The sequence below is a fragment of the Microtus oregoni genome, unplaced genomic scaffold (genome assembly GCF_018167655.1).
Source record: "Microtus oregoni isolate MIOR12 unplaced genomic scaffold, Mior012 000055F_ref0000237, whole genome shotgun sequence".
Lineage (NCBI taxonomy): Eukaryota > Metazoa > Chordata > Mammalia > Rodentia > Cricetidae > Microtus > Microtus oregoni.
In genome coordinates, this window is record NW_024543831.1 from 1596131 (window position 1) to 1612670 (window position 16540).

Genomic DNA, 16540 nt, shown 5'->3' on the forward strand with positions numbered 1-16540 from the left:
TCACCAGTAAGAGCACTGAGGTGCAAGGAACTTGCCCTGGGACACAGCTACCAAGTACTAAAATGATGAGGGTGTGTGTGCTATTCAATAGGTGGTTTTTTTTTTGTTTTTGTTTTTTTGTAGCAGAGCTTGTGGTATAACAATGTAATCTTTTTTTTTTTCTTCATACACAACTGCTCTCAATAGGATCAAGGCCAAGTCAAACCAAAGCAAACAAAAGTTCCCTTTACTACATCTCAACCACTGGTTATGTCTCAGATACTCTTCTAGGAACTTCACCCAGATTACCTCCTGCAGTCCTCACAATCACCACTGAGACAGGTGTTATTATTAACCGCCCCCACATTTTTGAGATAAGGTTTTACTGTGTAGCCCTGCCTGATCTGAGCTTGCTATGGAGACCATGATGGCCTCAAACTCACAGAGATCAGTCTGCTTTTGCTTCCCAAGTGCTATGCTTAGAGGTATGTTATCATAAGCCATCTTGACTCCTTTTAAAGGTTAGAAAACTGAGCTGGGTGTGGTGGTGCATGCCCATGACCCTACTGTTGTGGGGAGGAGGAAGGATGACCAATGCTAACCTGCGCTACCTAGAAAGTAAAGAGGCTAGCCAGGACAACACAGTGAGACATCATTCAACGTAATGCAATGAAAGAATGAATACATGAATAAATACGGGGAAGCTGAGGCAGGCCAAGTAAAAGTCAGGTCCATACAACTAACACAAACATGGGCTCTGAAGCTGCCTGGTTCTGGAGATTGAACTCAGTCACCACGCCTGCCTGGAATTAGTACTCAGGCTTGACTCAGGCTTGGTAACAGTCCAAATCAAGGCTAAGCCGTTCTCTTCTGGAAAGTCATTTTTTTATTTTTTTATTTTTATTTTTCGAGACAGGGTTTCTCCGTAGCTTTTGGTTCCTGTCCTGGAACTAGCTCTTGTAGACCAGGCTGGCCTCGAACTCACAGAGATCCACCTGCCTCTGCCTCCCGAGTGCTGGGATTAAAGGTGTGCGCCACCACCGCCTGGCTGGAAAGTCACTTTTTTATTATTGTTTAGTTACTTAATCTGTTTTTCTAAGACAAGAACTCACCTCTGAGGTCCAGGCTTAGCCTGGGCCTCAGTATGTAGCCCAGATTGTTTTCAAACTCATGACAACCTTCCTGCCTCTGCTTCTGGTGTCAAGTGCTTGGGTTCTCTGTGCGTACCATGCTAACTGTAAAGTGATCAAATGGCACTAAGCCAGGAAGTACTGTGAGGTGCACATGGTTTTAGGATCAAATACCAACTACCTAAGGGAGATGGTTCCAGTTTCTGGAAGGGAGTTTACCCTAAATTACTATCCAGATATGAGAAACAACCCAAGAGATAACCAAAGGTTATTGCAGCTACTGAAAATGTCACTGTTCTTAGAGATAGTTTAACAAGATGATCCACCTATGGTAGGTGATGACAGACCACAATCAAGGAAGCTGGGAGAAAGGGCTGAGTTTTACATCATCACTTAACTTCTTGGGACTTGGGTTGGTGTCTCTCCATCTAGAATATCAGGAGATAATGCAAGCGATTCTTCCGTTTTTAGGCTGGGACTTATGATGTAGTACAGGCTGCACTCAAGTCCACTCTGCAGCACAGGCTTGCCTTGAACTCAATTCTATCTCAGCTTTTCAAGTGTTGGAGTTACAAGTGTGCGCCACCATGTGTGGCTAACACAAGTGAATTTTTTTTTATTTTATTAAGAAAGGGAAAAAAAAGTTTCAGCCTCCTCCCAGCCTCCCATTTCCCTCCCCCTCCTCCCACCCTTCTTCCCCTCCCCCCACTCCTCTCCCCCTCCCTCTCCAGTCCAAAGAGCAGTCAGGGTTCCCTGCCCTGTGGAAAGTCCAAGGTCCTCCCTCCTCCGTCCATGTCTAGGAAGGTGAACATCCAAACTGGCTAGGCTCCCACAAAGCCAGAAGATGAAGTAGGATCAAAACCCCGTGCCATTGTCCTTGGCTTCTCATCAGCCCTCATTGCTCGCCATGTTCAGACCCTTATCTATCACCATGCACAAAACTCAAGTCCAAATGGATTAAAGACCTCAATATCAGTCTGAACACACTGAACCTGATAGAAGAGAAAGTGGGAAGTACACTACAACAGATGGGCACAGGAGATCGCTTCCTAGGTATAACCCCAGCAGCACAGACATTAAGGACATTGAATAAATGGGACCTACTAAAACTGAGAAGCTTCTGTAAAGCAAAGGACACTGTCATTAAGACAAAAAGGCAACCTACTGACTGGGAGAAGATCTTCACCAACTCCACAACAGACAAAGGTCTGATCTCCAAAATATATAGAGAACTCAAGAAACTAGACTTTAAAATGCTAATTAACCCAATTAAAAAATGGGGCACTGAACTGAACAGAGAATTCTCAACAGAAGAAGTTCAAATGGCCAAAAGACACTTAAGGTCATGCTCAACCTCCTTAGCAATCAGGGAAATGCAAATCAAAACAACTTTGAGATATCATCTTACACCTGTCAGAATGGCTAAAATCAAAAACACCAATGATAGCCTTTGCTGGAGAGGCTGTGGAGGAAGGGGAACCCTCATCCATTACTGGTGGGAATGCAATCTTGTGCAACCACTTTGGAAATCAGTGTTTCGGTTTCTCAAGAAATTCGGGATCAACCTACCCCTAGACCCAGCAATACCACTCTTGGGAATATACCCAAGAGATGCCCTATCATATGACAAAAGCATTTGTTCAACTATGTTCAGAGCAGTATTATTATTATTTTTTTTTTTTTTTGGTTTTTTGAGACAGTGTTTCTCTGTGGCTTTGGAGCCTGTCCTGCAGAGCAGTATTATTTGTAATAGCCAGACCCTGGAAACAACCTAGATGTCCTTCAATGGAAGAATGGATGAAGAAAGTGTGGAATAGATACACATTAGAGTACTACGTTGCGGTAAAAAACAATGACTTCTCGAATTTTGCATGCAAATGGATGGAAATAGAAAACACTATCCTGAGTGAGGTAACCCAGACCCAAAAAGATGAACAGGGGATGTACTCACTCATAATCGGTTTCTAGCAATAAATAAGGGTCACGGAGTCTACAATTGGTGAACCTAAAGAAGCTAAATAAGAAGGTTAACCCAAGGAAAAACATATAGTTATCCTCTTGGCTATGGGAAGTAGACAAAACACACATGAATTTTAACCAACCAACATACCTGCATTTTCTTGCTCACTTGCTGGATTGATTGCCTGAATTTCTGGAAGAGCAGCCACTGGTCTGAAAGAAAAATAAAACCAGACATGAGAGGCGAGGCCAGCTGGTTTTCAACTCAAAGATAAAACTGTTCACGATCTGCCATGTACTCTGTCAGCTATTTAAACAGTGGCTAAGAAAATGAGCATAAAGTGCTGGAAAATTCGTTTATCGGTGCTTGAGGGTGGGGGAAGTATGTATGCCTGGATGTTGAAAAGCTCCTTCCACTGTGGGATCCGGAGATCCTAAGTTTTTAGGTCAAATTTTAAAATTTTTCTTTGTGTATATTGTGTTTGCCGTGACTATATGGGTGCCCACAGAAGCTGGAGAGGCACTGGATGCAAACGAGGATGCTCTGTAAGAACAGAAAGTGCTTCGTCATCTCTCCAGCCCTAAAACCATGCTCAGAAGACTTCTTCCCAAATATTGGCAGTAAGCATCTGATTCTGAGATTGTTATAGTAATAAAAATGGAAAGACGCTCGTCAGGACAGTGTTGTATAACTCAAGTAAGTCAGCTGGCTTAACTAAAACCATGAGTAGGCTGCAGAAGCCAGTAGACCACCTATTTTCAGCTTTTCAAATGTAATAACTCCTGAAGTAGCCCAAGTGCATACTAATATGCATGAAGTTAGCTAGTTAAGTTAATACTGTAGAGCACACACAGCACTGGAAGCGGCAGAGAAACAACTGGAACATAGCATGGATACATGTCAAAAACAATTAAGTGAAAAAATAAGAACAGTAAGTATAGCAGCATCCATTTAATATAAAAGTATGTACACATGCTTACATAAGAGTACACACACACACATATCTGCAGAATAAAATCAAACCATTAGGCTGGAGACATGGCTCAGTGGTTAATATATATCACTGGCTGCTTTTCCAAAGGATCCAAGTTCAATTCCCAGCAACCACATGGCAGCTCACAACTGTGTGTAACTCCAATTCCAGGGGATCTAACACCCTCATACAAACATACATATAGTCAAAATACCAATGTACATAAAACAAAAATAAATAAATAAATCATAAAAAAATTAAAAAAACCCCAAACACCAAACCATTACCAAATGGACTTCCAGGGAAGAGACTGAGGAATGGGCAGGACATACAGGAGCCATCAGAAATCATTTAAATAACTTTAGCTTAGAGAAAGGCAAAAAAGGGTAGTGGTAGATGGGCCAGCAAGATGGCTCAGAGAGTAAAATGACTTGCTGTGCAAGCCTGATAGCCTGAGTTTGATCTTTAGAGTCTGTGTAAAGGCAGGAGTGAAATGTTCGCGTCAAGTTGTCCTCTGACCTCTACATATGTGCTACACTAGTGCATGTACACCATACAGATAATAACTGCAACTACACTAGTGCATGTACACCATACAGATAATAACTACAACTACACTAGTGCATGTACACCATACAGATAATAACTACAACTACACTAGTGCATGTACACCATACAGATAATAACTACAACTACACTAGTGCATGTACACCATACAGATAATAACTGCAACTACACTAGTGCATGTACACCATACAGATAATAACTGCAAATCTAAGATAAAAAAATAGTCTACTGCCGGGCGATGGTGGCGCACGCCTTTAATCCCAGCACTCGGGAGGCAGAGGCAGGCAGATCTCTGTGAGTTCGAGACCAGCCTGGTCTACAGAGCTAGTTCCAGGACAGGCTCCAAAGCCACAGAGAAACCCTGTCTCGAAAAAAAAAAAAAGTCTACTTCATTTTTGTTTTACAAGCCTGTCTGCATTTAGTTTTATTAAAACAAAATAGGATCCTTTTTTGGGGGAGGGGGGTGGAAGTCTTACTATGAGGCCTTGACTGGCTTCAAACTCATAGAGGTCTGCCTGCCTCAGCCTCCCAGCACTGGGATTACAGACACCCATACCATGTGATGCCTGTCAAGAACTCTTCTGTCAACAAAACCAAACCCAGTGCAAATCAGGAGGAAGCTTGTTTTACACGTGGTGGACACAAGAGAGATCTGCAGCTCACCCCACAGGCTTCCCACACTCCTTCTGTGAAGGCTGTTCCACACCAGCTGCATCCTGCTGCTCCCTGTCGGTTCTAGGCGTCCTATAACAGAATCGGTGTATCTTTTCAAGAAACCATCAGCAAATATGCATTGGACAGATAAAGTTCACAAGCCGGCAACAGGAACTAAGGTCACAAAGCTAGGAAGAGGGCACAAGGACCGTCTAGGGACAGGGAAGTCTCCTCCATACTTTATATGTTATACTTCCAACAATGAGTTTTTTAAGAAAGAGAGGGCTTCAGGAGACTGCGCAGCAGGAGTCCTTGCCCATCAGAGAAGACTATCATTCTCCTGCATCCCCAGACCTCAGGAAAACAGAAACAGGAACAAATAGCAGCACTGACTAAGATCAAAGCAAAGGACAATCAAAGCCGTGGCTCTCAGTCAAACCATTCACAGAGGAGCTGGTTTCTGCTCCACCCATCACTACCAAAGGCCCAGATGAAGAAAGGAACTCCCTAGGACCAAGTGAGCAGCGTCACACCCAGAGCACAGAACCCCACAGCTGCAGCAGAATTAGCCTGCCTATCACTCACCGTGTGGCTGAGGGCTGGGGCACCGGCTTGGCTTCTTGGTCTGGAATGTGTGCTTCAGAAGAACTGGACCGCAAATGGGAAACTTTGTGCTTCTTGCCATTCCCTTTGTCTAGGGGCAGCTGAATCCTTTTGACTTTTGGTTTTGGTTTAGTGGGACCTGGCACTGAGGAACTTGCTGACTGCTGTCCAGAGGATGGGGAGCTCCCCGGAGAGGTGGAGCTGGCTTGCTTGGCTGAGGGTAAAGCCTTGTTCTGCTCTAGCTTCACACCATTAGGAGTGTCTGCTGTCTGGGTGAAGTTGGATGGCTGGGTCCCTGAAGCAGAGTCAGGATCCCGCTCCCGCTGTGAAGAGAGGATGCTGGTTTTGCCAGCTAGGAGCTGGTTCACTTGCTGCAGCTTATAGTGTTCTTCGGCCTCCCCAGAAGGGGATGCAGCTGTCATGCCCGTAGTCTGAGGTGAGGGGAGCACACAGATGCTAGATGCTGCTGTCATTGCAACAGCAGGAGTCTGTGATGTTCCCAGTTGTGGGAACATTCCTGAACTTGGTGGTAAAGTCAGAGGTTGGTCCTGAATGCCCAGGCTCTGCTGGCTGGCTTTGATTAGAAGATTGCTTATTGAGCCAATGTCTGGGGTCCCAAGCAACCTCTGGTTGGTTAGGGTGACATGTCCTGGAACTGATGTACTACTTGTAGGGGTTGTTGTAGTTTGCATGGATACCACATTCAAGACGGAGGAACCAGATGCCAAGGCAGACACGGGCCCAGATGTGAGGTGGCTAGTATCCTGGCTTATCGTTGATGTGCCCGCCACTGTGGCAGCGGTTCCGCCCACACTCTGTGGTGGTAACAGGGGTGCCTGTTCAAAATACATGATGCCAGATTTAGATCTTTTTATGATGTTGGGGACAGTTCGGTGAGATGAAGTGTTAAGTGACCCCAAATCTAACAGATTGGGGTGGTTTGAAAGCTGGGAGGGGGTGAAGTTAATCAGTGTCATGTTAGAAACCACATCAGGAGGGGCAATGTTTGAAGGGGCACTAGAGGGAGCAAGCTTTTTATTCTTTCGAGTGTGTAGACGAGATATGGGTCTTTTCTTGAGTCCAGAGGATGGAGTGGCTACTGTGGTAGTGAGGTCTGTCCTCTGGTTGGCTTCTGAACCCAAGAGTTGGGGATCTGGAGGAGGCTGAACCCCAATAAGCAGGCCTGAAGGAGGACTGCTGATGTTGGGTGGGAAACTACTCTGAGCAGCCGCAGGGAAGGAATGTAAGTGCTGGTGATGAGGCATGGAGAGCAGTCCTTTGCTAGCAGGAGGGAACAGAGACTGAGAAGGTGGCAAGCTTGGATTTAGTCCTGCGGTTAGGGTGAGCCCACTTCCCATGGGCCCCAATACCGAAGTATTTGTCTCCATCACACTGGGTGCAGAACTAACAGGAGAGGTCAATTGGATTTTTTGGGTTACTCCATTTGGAAGAGTTTGGAGAACATAAAGTGGCTGCATGTTCTGGTTAACGACAATGAGTTTCTCAGTGGCTGGTTTCAGGTGGGGTGGAGTGGTCTGGACAGCTGCATTAGAGATCTGAGATGGGCCGGGGCTATCAGTAGAATTGGGCACATACTTCTGGTTCTGGATGGGAACAGTAGGGGAAACAGGTACCTGAAGGCCAGGGGTGCTACTGTTTCTAGTTAAATCCTGATTGTTGCCATGACCTTGTTCCACTGAACCACAGGGAGGGCTGGAGATGTGATCTGCATCCATGTGTCCTTGGATGAAATGATCAGGAGTCATGTGGCCTTCAGGAGCAGGGTCTACTCCCGGACTCAGCAATGCTGGGTCACCCTCGGTGGAGGATACAGACTTTTCTGTCATAGTCACTCGCTTCTCCCCTGAATCTGAGATGACAGCCAATCTACTGGGATTCTGGCTGGGGACGGTAGGACTGCAGGTGGTCAGGACAGAGAGGTCAGACGGCAGCTCAAGAGGCAGCTCAAACTGCTCCTCTGCTGAGATGGAAGAGGAGACACTACTGTCCACAGGCTCTGTCGCCGGCAGCTGCTGAGAAAATACTTCAAAAAGACCCATGTCCTTTTCCCGATTACTGTCAAGCCCCAGCCCTTCACCAAGAGTCAAGAGTTCAGAAGACGATGACTCTGGGCTCTCACCCAGAGCCTGCATGGACGGAGTGTTCTTTAGTACAAAGTCCATGATGTCTGAAGGCAGGATGTTCCCACAATCATCACTGTTGTTATTGTCAGAGTCAGACTTGAGGAGCTCAGTGTTGTAGGTGTCCAGTAAGTTTTTGTCTGAGGGGGTGCTCATGTGGACTCTGCGGCTTGATTCCAAGGAGGTGAACTGAGCTTCCAGGGAGTCCTGGCCCTGGGCTTTCACTCTGGCTCCGGAGTGGCAGTTATCCAGCTTTGGCTCGTTTTTATGGCCAACAGCACTCTTAATGACATGCTCTTTGTCGCCAGCATCTTCAGGTCGATCAATCTTTATGTTTTCTGTTCCATTTTCTTTACCGTTTCTTTTTGGAATCTGGCTGCTTTTCCTGGCTGTGGCAGTGACACTAGTATCACTCTCTGTCCCATCATCAACACCGTCCAACTGTGAAATTTTTGGCAGATCACATTGTTCCTCCTCTCGAAATAAATTATGGGATGACAGCCGCTCCTCTCCACCAGAAGAAATCACCGTTCTGGTGAAGTTGTAATAGTATAAGTCGTCTTCATCAGAAGTGCTCAAGTCATCGGCCCCATCCACCTGTCCTTCTGCTGACCGCTTTCCTCGCTTTTTCCCAGTAGAAGTGCTGTAGAATGGAATGTCTTCTTCACCGTAAGACCTTACTCCATAGAGTGGGGTGAGCCCAAAGAACATATTAGACCTTGCACGGGCACTGCGGCGGGGGTACCGCCTCTTAAAAGAGCCATCCTCCTGAGGCTTGGGGCCATCTGGAATCATGAGGTTTCTGTCCTGTTCTGGAAGATTCTGATAGTTGTTATTTTGAGGGTCTTGGGATGAGGTATTGTTGGGGCTCGGCTGAACACCTGGGCTAGCTCCTGGACTTCTGGAAGCGGAAACTGGCTCTGCTGGACATGCTGGTTCTATTTGTGCAGGGGAGCCAGGGCCACCTTCTTTTGGGGTATTTTTAGATTGATTCTCACTCTCCATTTTCAGAGGTGTCACTTTGACTGAGCACTTCCGGGGTGCCTGTAACTCCTTGGAAGACCCTTCTACTTGTGTGGATTGACCTTTAGGGACTCCTGAAATAGGAAGAACTTTATCCCCAATCTTATCAGATGAAACATTATTACATGGCCGTTGCCCCAGAAACCCAGGAGTCAAGACCTCATCAACAAACCCTGGCTTCAGGTTTCCTTCCTCACCAGTCGTAATCTGACCAGGTTCCAAAGATGATTTACTGGAATGCTTCTCTTTGCAAGTCTCTTTAGAAGACTTTTTCCCTTTCTGTCTCCTGTCTCTAGAACTGGACCCTACATGTTCATGAAGAATGGATGGCCTGTGGCCCACACCAGAAAGCTTCAAGGTTTTGATTTCACTGTCTTCATTTGGAGAAGGCTTTGCTGACTGGGAAGAATCTGTGTGCTGGTCTCGATCATTCCTTTGTCCCCTCACGTGGAGTTGTGGATAGGAGAGAGTCTCTTTAGAAGAAAAGGGCACTGAAGAGGGGTCAGCAAAAGTGCCCATTTTACTAATGCTTAACTCTCCTGCAGTGGCGTTATGGACCTGTGGAACCAGTTTAGGAATCCCAGAGTAACCTGTGTTATGTGCAGATCCATCTGAGCTCTTGGAACTCAGAGTTCTGGTTTTTTCTCCCTTTAATGAAGAGCCCTTGGGTGTCAAATCTGAAGTACTAGAACGCTTTACTTCTGAGGATGAAGATCCATCTAAATGACTAGTTTTGGAGCCTCCAGGTACCATTGTCCTTTGTGATCCTGAAGAGGTGGGAGTGCTGTGCCCAAGATTAGAACTTGAATTCAATGGCCCTCCGACGCGATCAGTTGCTTTGGCACTTGACTCGGGATCTGTAGCAGTACCAAGGGTGGAGACTGAGGAAACACTATTCCTGGAGTACACACTCCCAGTTCTCATCGGAGACATTATCCGGAGCTTGGACCGCAGGGGTGACAAGGAAGAAGTACTATGTCGCCTGGAGCCAATGCTCCGAAGACCAGAGGAGAGTAAAGGATCGCCTACTGTGACGATTTCATGAGTGGTTGGGGTGGGATTTCCTGAACAAAGGAGAAAAAAGTAAGAAAGTGGATCAAGGACAGAACAAATGTATCGTCACTAGTTTCAACCATGTGGACACACCTGTTTATAGGCAACCTTTGGTTGGTGAAAGTCCCAAAGGTAAATTACCTAGGAGAATGGTCAATTGGGTCAGGGACATCCTTTACCTGCAGAAGGCAACGGCCGGCAGCCAGGAGACCTCTGTGTAGGGGAGTAGCTGGGTGTTCGAATCCTAGGGACCTTTGAGATGACATGATAATAGCAGGAGCTCGAGGTCTGTGAATGAGGTCGGTCTGGTGATGGAGGACTTAGAATTGCAGCTGTACTTTGACTGTCCTTACATGAAGTTTCTGTGAAAGGAAATAAAAACTTGCAACTGAAAGAGGGCAGTTCAAGTTCCCAACAGGTGAACTAATATCAAACCCCTAGCTATGAGGGCGGCAAGTTGCAATGGGTGAGTGCTCAAGCTCGATGATCTGAGTCCAGTCCCTGGAACCCACAGCGGAGGGAGGGAACCAACTTCACAAGCTGTCTTCCAACCCCTCGAACATCCCATGGCACATCCCATACACAGGCACACACAGACTGGCACACACACAGTGCTATTACATAAATGCCAAACTAGAAAAACAAGTGGTGTTCTGAATTAAATTTTCCCCCATTTTCCAATCACAGTGCATAGTCAAAAAACTTGAATTCAAGTCCCATTTGGATTAAAACCAACCTATAAACGAGGATGGGCTATGGGCAATGGTCCTATTGTCATCATGTTCCACCGTGCTATTGATGTCTGGCTCTACAACAGGTGGGCGGCACTCCACAATCTTGCATGTGTACACACAGCGCTTGCGAGCATCTGTGGTGCTCCAGTACACCCGAGAACACCTGGCAAACACAAGGGGAAAACACAAGTGGAGGACATTCCCAAATTCCTCCCCACCGTGGATTCTCTGGTCGCAATGCAGAGAACATAGCTTTATTTCTTAGGTTCTCTTCCTCTTCTTTTTTTTTTTTTTTAAATATTTATTTATTAGTATACAGTGTTCTGCTATCTGCATGTATGCCTGCAGGCCAGAAGAGGGCACCAAATCTCATTGCAGATGGTTGTGAGCCACAACATGATTACTGGGAATTGAACAGCCATCTCTCCAGTCCCATTTCTTAGGTTCTTAATAGAGATTATTATTCCAGTATGGTGGTGTTAAACTTTGAGAAGTCCTTAATGTGTCTTAGGTTCTCAGGAAGTTGTATGACTTTTTTTTTTTTAAATTACCAGAAATAGTAAAATATTCTCAGGTACTGAAAAAGAAAAACATTAGTGCCTTCCATTGCACATAACTTAAGACCCTAAAAAAATGTTAAACCTGAGGCACCTTCTTTGTCAGTAAGTTCAACAAAACAAAGGAAATACAACTGCTTTGACTCTGGGGACTGCTAATGGAGTCTTGTCTGTGCAAACATCTACCAGCTAAACACAAGGACAGGCTGTGTTAAGAGAGCTGGAATGCAGAATTAGAAGATGTGTTGTAAAATCAGGTTCTGAAGAGGGACGAGGACGTAGAAGAGATTCCTTCCTTCCTTTTTTTTTTTTTTGAGATAGGATCTCCCCATGACCCTAACTGGCCTGGAACTCACAGAGATCCACCTGCCTCAGCTTCTCTTCCAAGTGCCTGTGTTAAAGGTGTACACAACACCGACTGGCTCTAGGAAGGGTATCTTGATCATTTACTGTCAGCTTGTCAAATAATTTAATCAACACAAAAGATTATAAGTTGTTTGCTTTGAGACAGGGTTTCAGTATGTAGCCTAGGCTAAATTCATGATCTTTCAGCTGAGCAGGGTAATGCATGAGGAAAGATCATGAGTTTTAAGACAGCCTGTGAGAACTGGTGGGTGGTGGGTTTAGCGAAAGGCAGCTACCAAGTATACCTCCACATTTAATGACCCCACGCTTTCTGGGAGCCATGCTACTGGGCTACTGGACTTACTGGTATCCAATAGGAAAGAGCTTATCTTCACAGTCAGAGAGGTCATTCAAAATCCCCAAACAGTCGATCGTCATCGAGCCTAACCAAGGAAAAAGAAACCACGAAGAGAATTATTTTGTAACCAAGGACCACAAAACGCACAAATGATAAACCAGTCTTCCCCATTAACGAAGGCCTGGGTCATACCAATCATCATGTGAATGTTTTCTGGTTCCAAGCCATTGAGGAACTTCCTCCGCAAGCTGATTCCTTCAAAATCCACAAACACTCTTCTAAAAACTTCAAATCCGTTCTCAGGAACCACCTTAAATGAAACCCAATGCGGTTGTTAATGGACTGTCCCTTTATGTGTTATATTCAGAGTCCCAATTCCTGGAAGCAAAGCAGAGAACCTATCTCCAAATCACCCTTCTTTTTACTACCGCCCTCTGCATTTCTCGTAAGAGATGATTTCCTTGGGATAGCCAAGAAAGGCAAAACTGAGTTGATCACCTTGTTGTTTTTCACTATTTCCCTCTTAAATGTATAGAGAATTCAGAAGGTGAGGAGGAATCTTCAACACTTATTGTCAAGCAAAAGTCAGAGCAGAAATGCTACAAACTACACGGTACCAACCATAAGGACTCTGCCAGCGGAAACTACACGGTACCAACCATAAGGACTCTGCCAGCGGAAACTACACGGTACCAACCATAAGGACTCTGCCAGCGGAAACTACACGGTACCAACCATAAGGACTCTGCCAGCGGAAACTACACGGTACCAACCATAAGGACTCTGCCAGCGGAAACTACACGGTACCAACCATAAGGACTCTGCCAGCGGAAACTACACGGTACCAACCATAAGGACTCTGCCAGTGGAAACTGCCATGGATGGTAAGTTAAAACAACTAGTCAGCAAATTGGATATTAGTAAAAGATCAGTGGTTTTTAGGGGGAAAAGTCAGAAAAACAGGCAGAATATACCGGATTTATAGGAAAATAAAAATATACAAACTACAATGGTGAATACACATTATAAGATATTTGTACAAACCCATACGGTGTACAACATCAAGAATGAACCCTAACATAAATGATAACTGTGTGAAATGTGTACTGATATAGACCCATCCAACTGTAACAAATAGACCACTCTGGTGGGAGAGGCTATGGAAGTGTGAGGCGGGGCCAGGAAATCTCTTCCCTTTGCTAATTTTACTGTGAATGTGTAAGTCTGCTCTGAGATAATAAAGCCTGTTATTAACAGCTACAACAGAAGCAACTAAACAGCTGAGCTTCTCACCTCGCCTTTGATCAAGTCCCGATGCCGTTGACAATACACTTTTTTATCATCCAGAAAGACACAGTTCTTGGCTCGGGAACACATGAAATGGTAGTTGCTGGTGCAGGATGTGAGACAGCAACCCACGGTGGCTCCTGGCTTTTGGCAGAATTCACATCTCTACAAGTCCAGAAAGAACAGTCCTATTTAGACAGGCAGGCATTTTAAGACGTTTGCCCCTTCTGAGCATCCCATGTACACTTTCTTGTTAGTCTGCTAAGCTACAGGGGAAACAATATGAACCACAAAGTAGTAACAAGGAAATTTAAACACTTAAATTGTATTTACACTTTGAACTGAAATAAGTTATTCCGAGAATGCATAGTGGGTTTATTAGACTTGAAACTACAAAGATCAATGTCAAAAAACATACACTTGCAAGAAAGTTGTTACATCTCAAAGCAACTCAGTGTTTACTAAAATTTTACTAGTAAGAAACTAGTTGCCTTAGGGTTACTATCACTATGATGAAACCTCATGACCAAAAACAGCTTGGGGAAGAAAGGGTTTATTTCAGTCACAGTGCCATGTAACAGTTCATCATCAAAAGCAGTGAGGGCAGGAGCTCAAACAGGGCAGGAACTGATACCAAGGCAATGGAGGGGTACTGCTTACTAGCTTACTCATCCTGCTTTTTCCTTCCTTCCTTCCTTCCTCCCTCCCTCCCTCCCTCCCTCCCTCCTGTTGTTGTTATTATTATTATTTTTGAGACAGGCTTTCTCTGTGTAACCATTGCTGTCCTGGGACTTCTCTGTAAACCAGACTGGCCTCAAACTCAAGATATTTATCTGCCTCTACCTCCCAAGTGCTTGGATTAAAGGTGTGTACCACCACTGCCTAGGCCTCAGCTCGGCTTTCTTATAGAACCCTGGATCACCAGCCCAGGGATGACACCATCTGCAATGGGCTGGACCCTCCTCATCAATCACTAATTAGTGATTAACCTCAATAGATTTCCGTTTCAGATAACTCTAGCTGTGTCAAGCCGACATAAAGCTAGCTAGCATAGTTCTGCAGTATTAGATGACACTGCTAAACTACCTTATTCTATGATTCAAAGACTCCATTCTCTAAGCCCTCATCACTTTTACTCTATTAGACAGTCTGTGTCCTCTTGTCTGTTCTTCCCACAACCCACACATTCTCCTTTCATGTGTTATTTGTCTATTGGCTACGATCCTTCTGGTAACCTTTCATGATCAAACTCTAGCTTCTAAACGTGACTGCTCCCAGCTGCTTTGACAAGTTCCCATCTTCCTTTGTTCTCACGCACATACATGGGTTTATCTTGTGGAACTTCAGAACGCTGATTTAACTGGGCTTCTGAAATTGATGTTCCTCGTATATTTGAAGGATGCTCAAGTCAGATGATGCTTTGTTTTTCTATTTCTTTTTAAAAGCTTTTGTTTTTGATGACTTATTTATTTTTATTTCATGTGCATTTGTGTTCTGCCTGCATATATGTCTGTGCGAGGGTGTCAGATGCCCTGGAACTGAAGCCACAGACAGTTGTGAGCTGCCAAGTGGGTGCTGGGAATTGAACCTGGATCCCCTGGAAGAGCAGTCAGTGTATCTCTGGGTCCTGTTTTTGTGTTTCTTTTGTTTCCTTTTTCAAAGGATCAGACCTGCAACACACACCAGCACTTACTGGCAAGCTACTGACAACACTGTCAATGAGGGAGGCTGTATTCGTGCCCAGAACACTGAGTCCACTTTATAAATGTACATACTAAGTTCTTACCAGCTGCTTGCCCCTGATCACAGCCATATGTACATTCTTTAGTGATCCATCATCATCTTCAAACACTTCTGCTGACCACAAAGCACAGTTCACATGTGTCCACTCATTTTGGCCGATGTAGAGCAGGCGGCCAGCATCCTAAAGAACATAATACCAAAGAAGTTCATATTAACTTTATCTCAGACAAGACACCTCAAGAAAGCAACTATAATTCTTTAGAGATTGAATCATAATCCAGTTTTCAATGTTTCTTCTATATTCTAATTCTTTTTTCATAAAATGAAAATATTTTGTAATTCCATTGAAAGCAAAAGATCAATATATGAAAGCTTTATATAAGTGTGCAAACTACTTAAAAAACATATTTTAAATTCAATTCTCAGCTGGGTAGTGGTAGCGCATGCCTTTAGTCCCAGCACTCAGGAGTCAGAAACAGGCGGATCTCTGTGAGTCCGAGGCCAGCCTAGTCTACAGAGTGAGTTCTAGGACAGGCTCCAAAGCTACAGATTAGAAAAAAAAAAATCCAGTTCTCTCAGACTGCACAAAACTTTTCTCCCGAAGTGCTTGTGGACTGAAGATTGAAGTAGGGCTTCACACATGCAGACATTCTACTACTGACCCACATTCCCCCAAATGATGCACTTTAAGTTCTCAATGGAAAGGCATTAAATAAAGATTTTACATGCATTATTCCATTTAATCCTTACAACCATGCTAGGTTAAGAATTATTTTCTTGGGGACTGGAGAGATGGTCCAACAGTTAAGAGCATTTTCTATTCTTACAGAGAATCCTGGTTTGACTCTAGCACCCACATGGCATCTCACACACATCTGTAACTCTAGTTCCAGAGGATCTGATGCCTTTTCTCAGGCACTGCATGCACAGACATGCATGAAGAAAAGACATACATCTGTGTCCATACACATAAAATAAAAGTAAGAATTAAAAAAGACATAATCATCTTCATTTTAAGGATGTAACTGAAGGTCACTGAGGTTAAGCTCTTGCCAAAGTTAGTAGGCAGGAAGGCACAGAATAAATTCAGGCAGTCTGTCAGAACTGGGGCTCTGGACCATTCAGTTATATTACATTAACCCAGGCTATATATAATGTTCAACTTTAGTTTGATTAATTCTTCATGAAATATTTTGAGGATTAGTTATCAATAAGTTCATTTAGGGTAAATCACCTTTTGAAGAAACTCAGCAGTTATTTAAAACTCTCTACCGCCAGGACTGAAGTTGGTTGAGAGAAGAGCAGTTGTTGCGTTGCAAAGAACCTAGGTTCAGTTCCCAGCACCCACACAACGACTCTCAAGTATCTATAACTCTAGTTCCAAAGGATCCCACACCCTCTTCTAAACTCCACATGTGGTGTGCATACATACA

The 16540-nt window shown here is 44.5% G+C and overlaps 1 protein-coding gene across 6 annotated transcripts in view; it reads right to left on the bottom strand.

The window, feature by feature from the left end:
- Kmt2a (lysine methyltransferase 2A) overlaps nucleotides 1-16540 on the bottom strand; it is an 84495-nt gene that overhangs the window by 13331 nt on the left and 54624 nt on the right. For 4 of the 6 annotated variants that reach the window (XM_041638469.1, XM_041638466.1, XM_041638468.1 and 1 more), the window contains exons 21-29: nucleotides 15151-15288; nucleotides 13371-13529; nucleotides 12270-12387; nucleotides 12084-12162; nucleotides 10820-10980; nucleotides 10263-10445; nucleotides 5849-10094; nucleotides 5273-5353; nucleotides 3220-3281 (exon numbers count right to left, since the gene is read on the bottom strand). In XM_041638469.1, coding sequence (XP_041494403.1) covers nucleotides 3220-3281; nucleotides 5273-5353; nucleotides 5849-10094; nucleotides 10263-10445; nucleotides 10820-10980; nucleotides 12084-12162; nucleotides 12270-12387; nucleotides 13371-13529; nucleotides 15151-15288 — 5227 coding nt within the window. The remainder of the gene's footprint in view (nucleotides 1-3219; nucleotides 3282-5272; nucleotides 5354-5848; nucleotides 10095-10262; nucleotides 10446-10819; nucleotides 10981-12083; nucleotides 12163-12269; nucleotides 12388-13370; nucleotides 13530-15150; nucleotides 15289-16540) is intronic. The other 2 variants (XM_041638472.1, XM_041638470.1) reach the window with 2 other exon arrangements.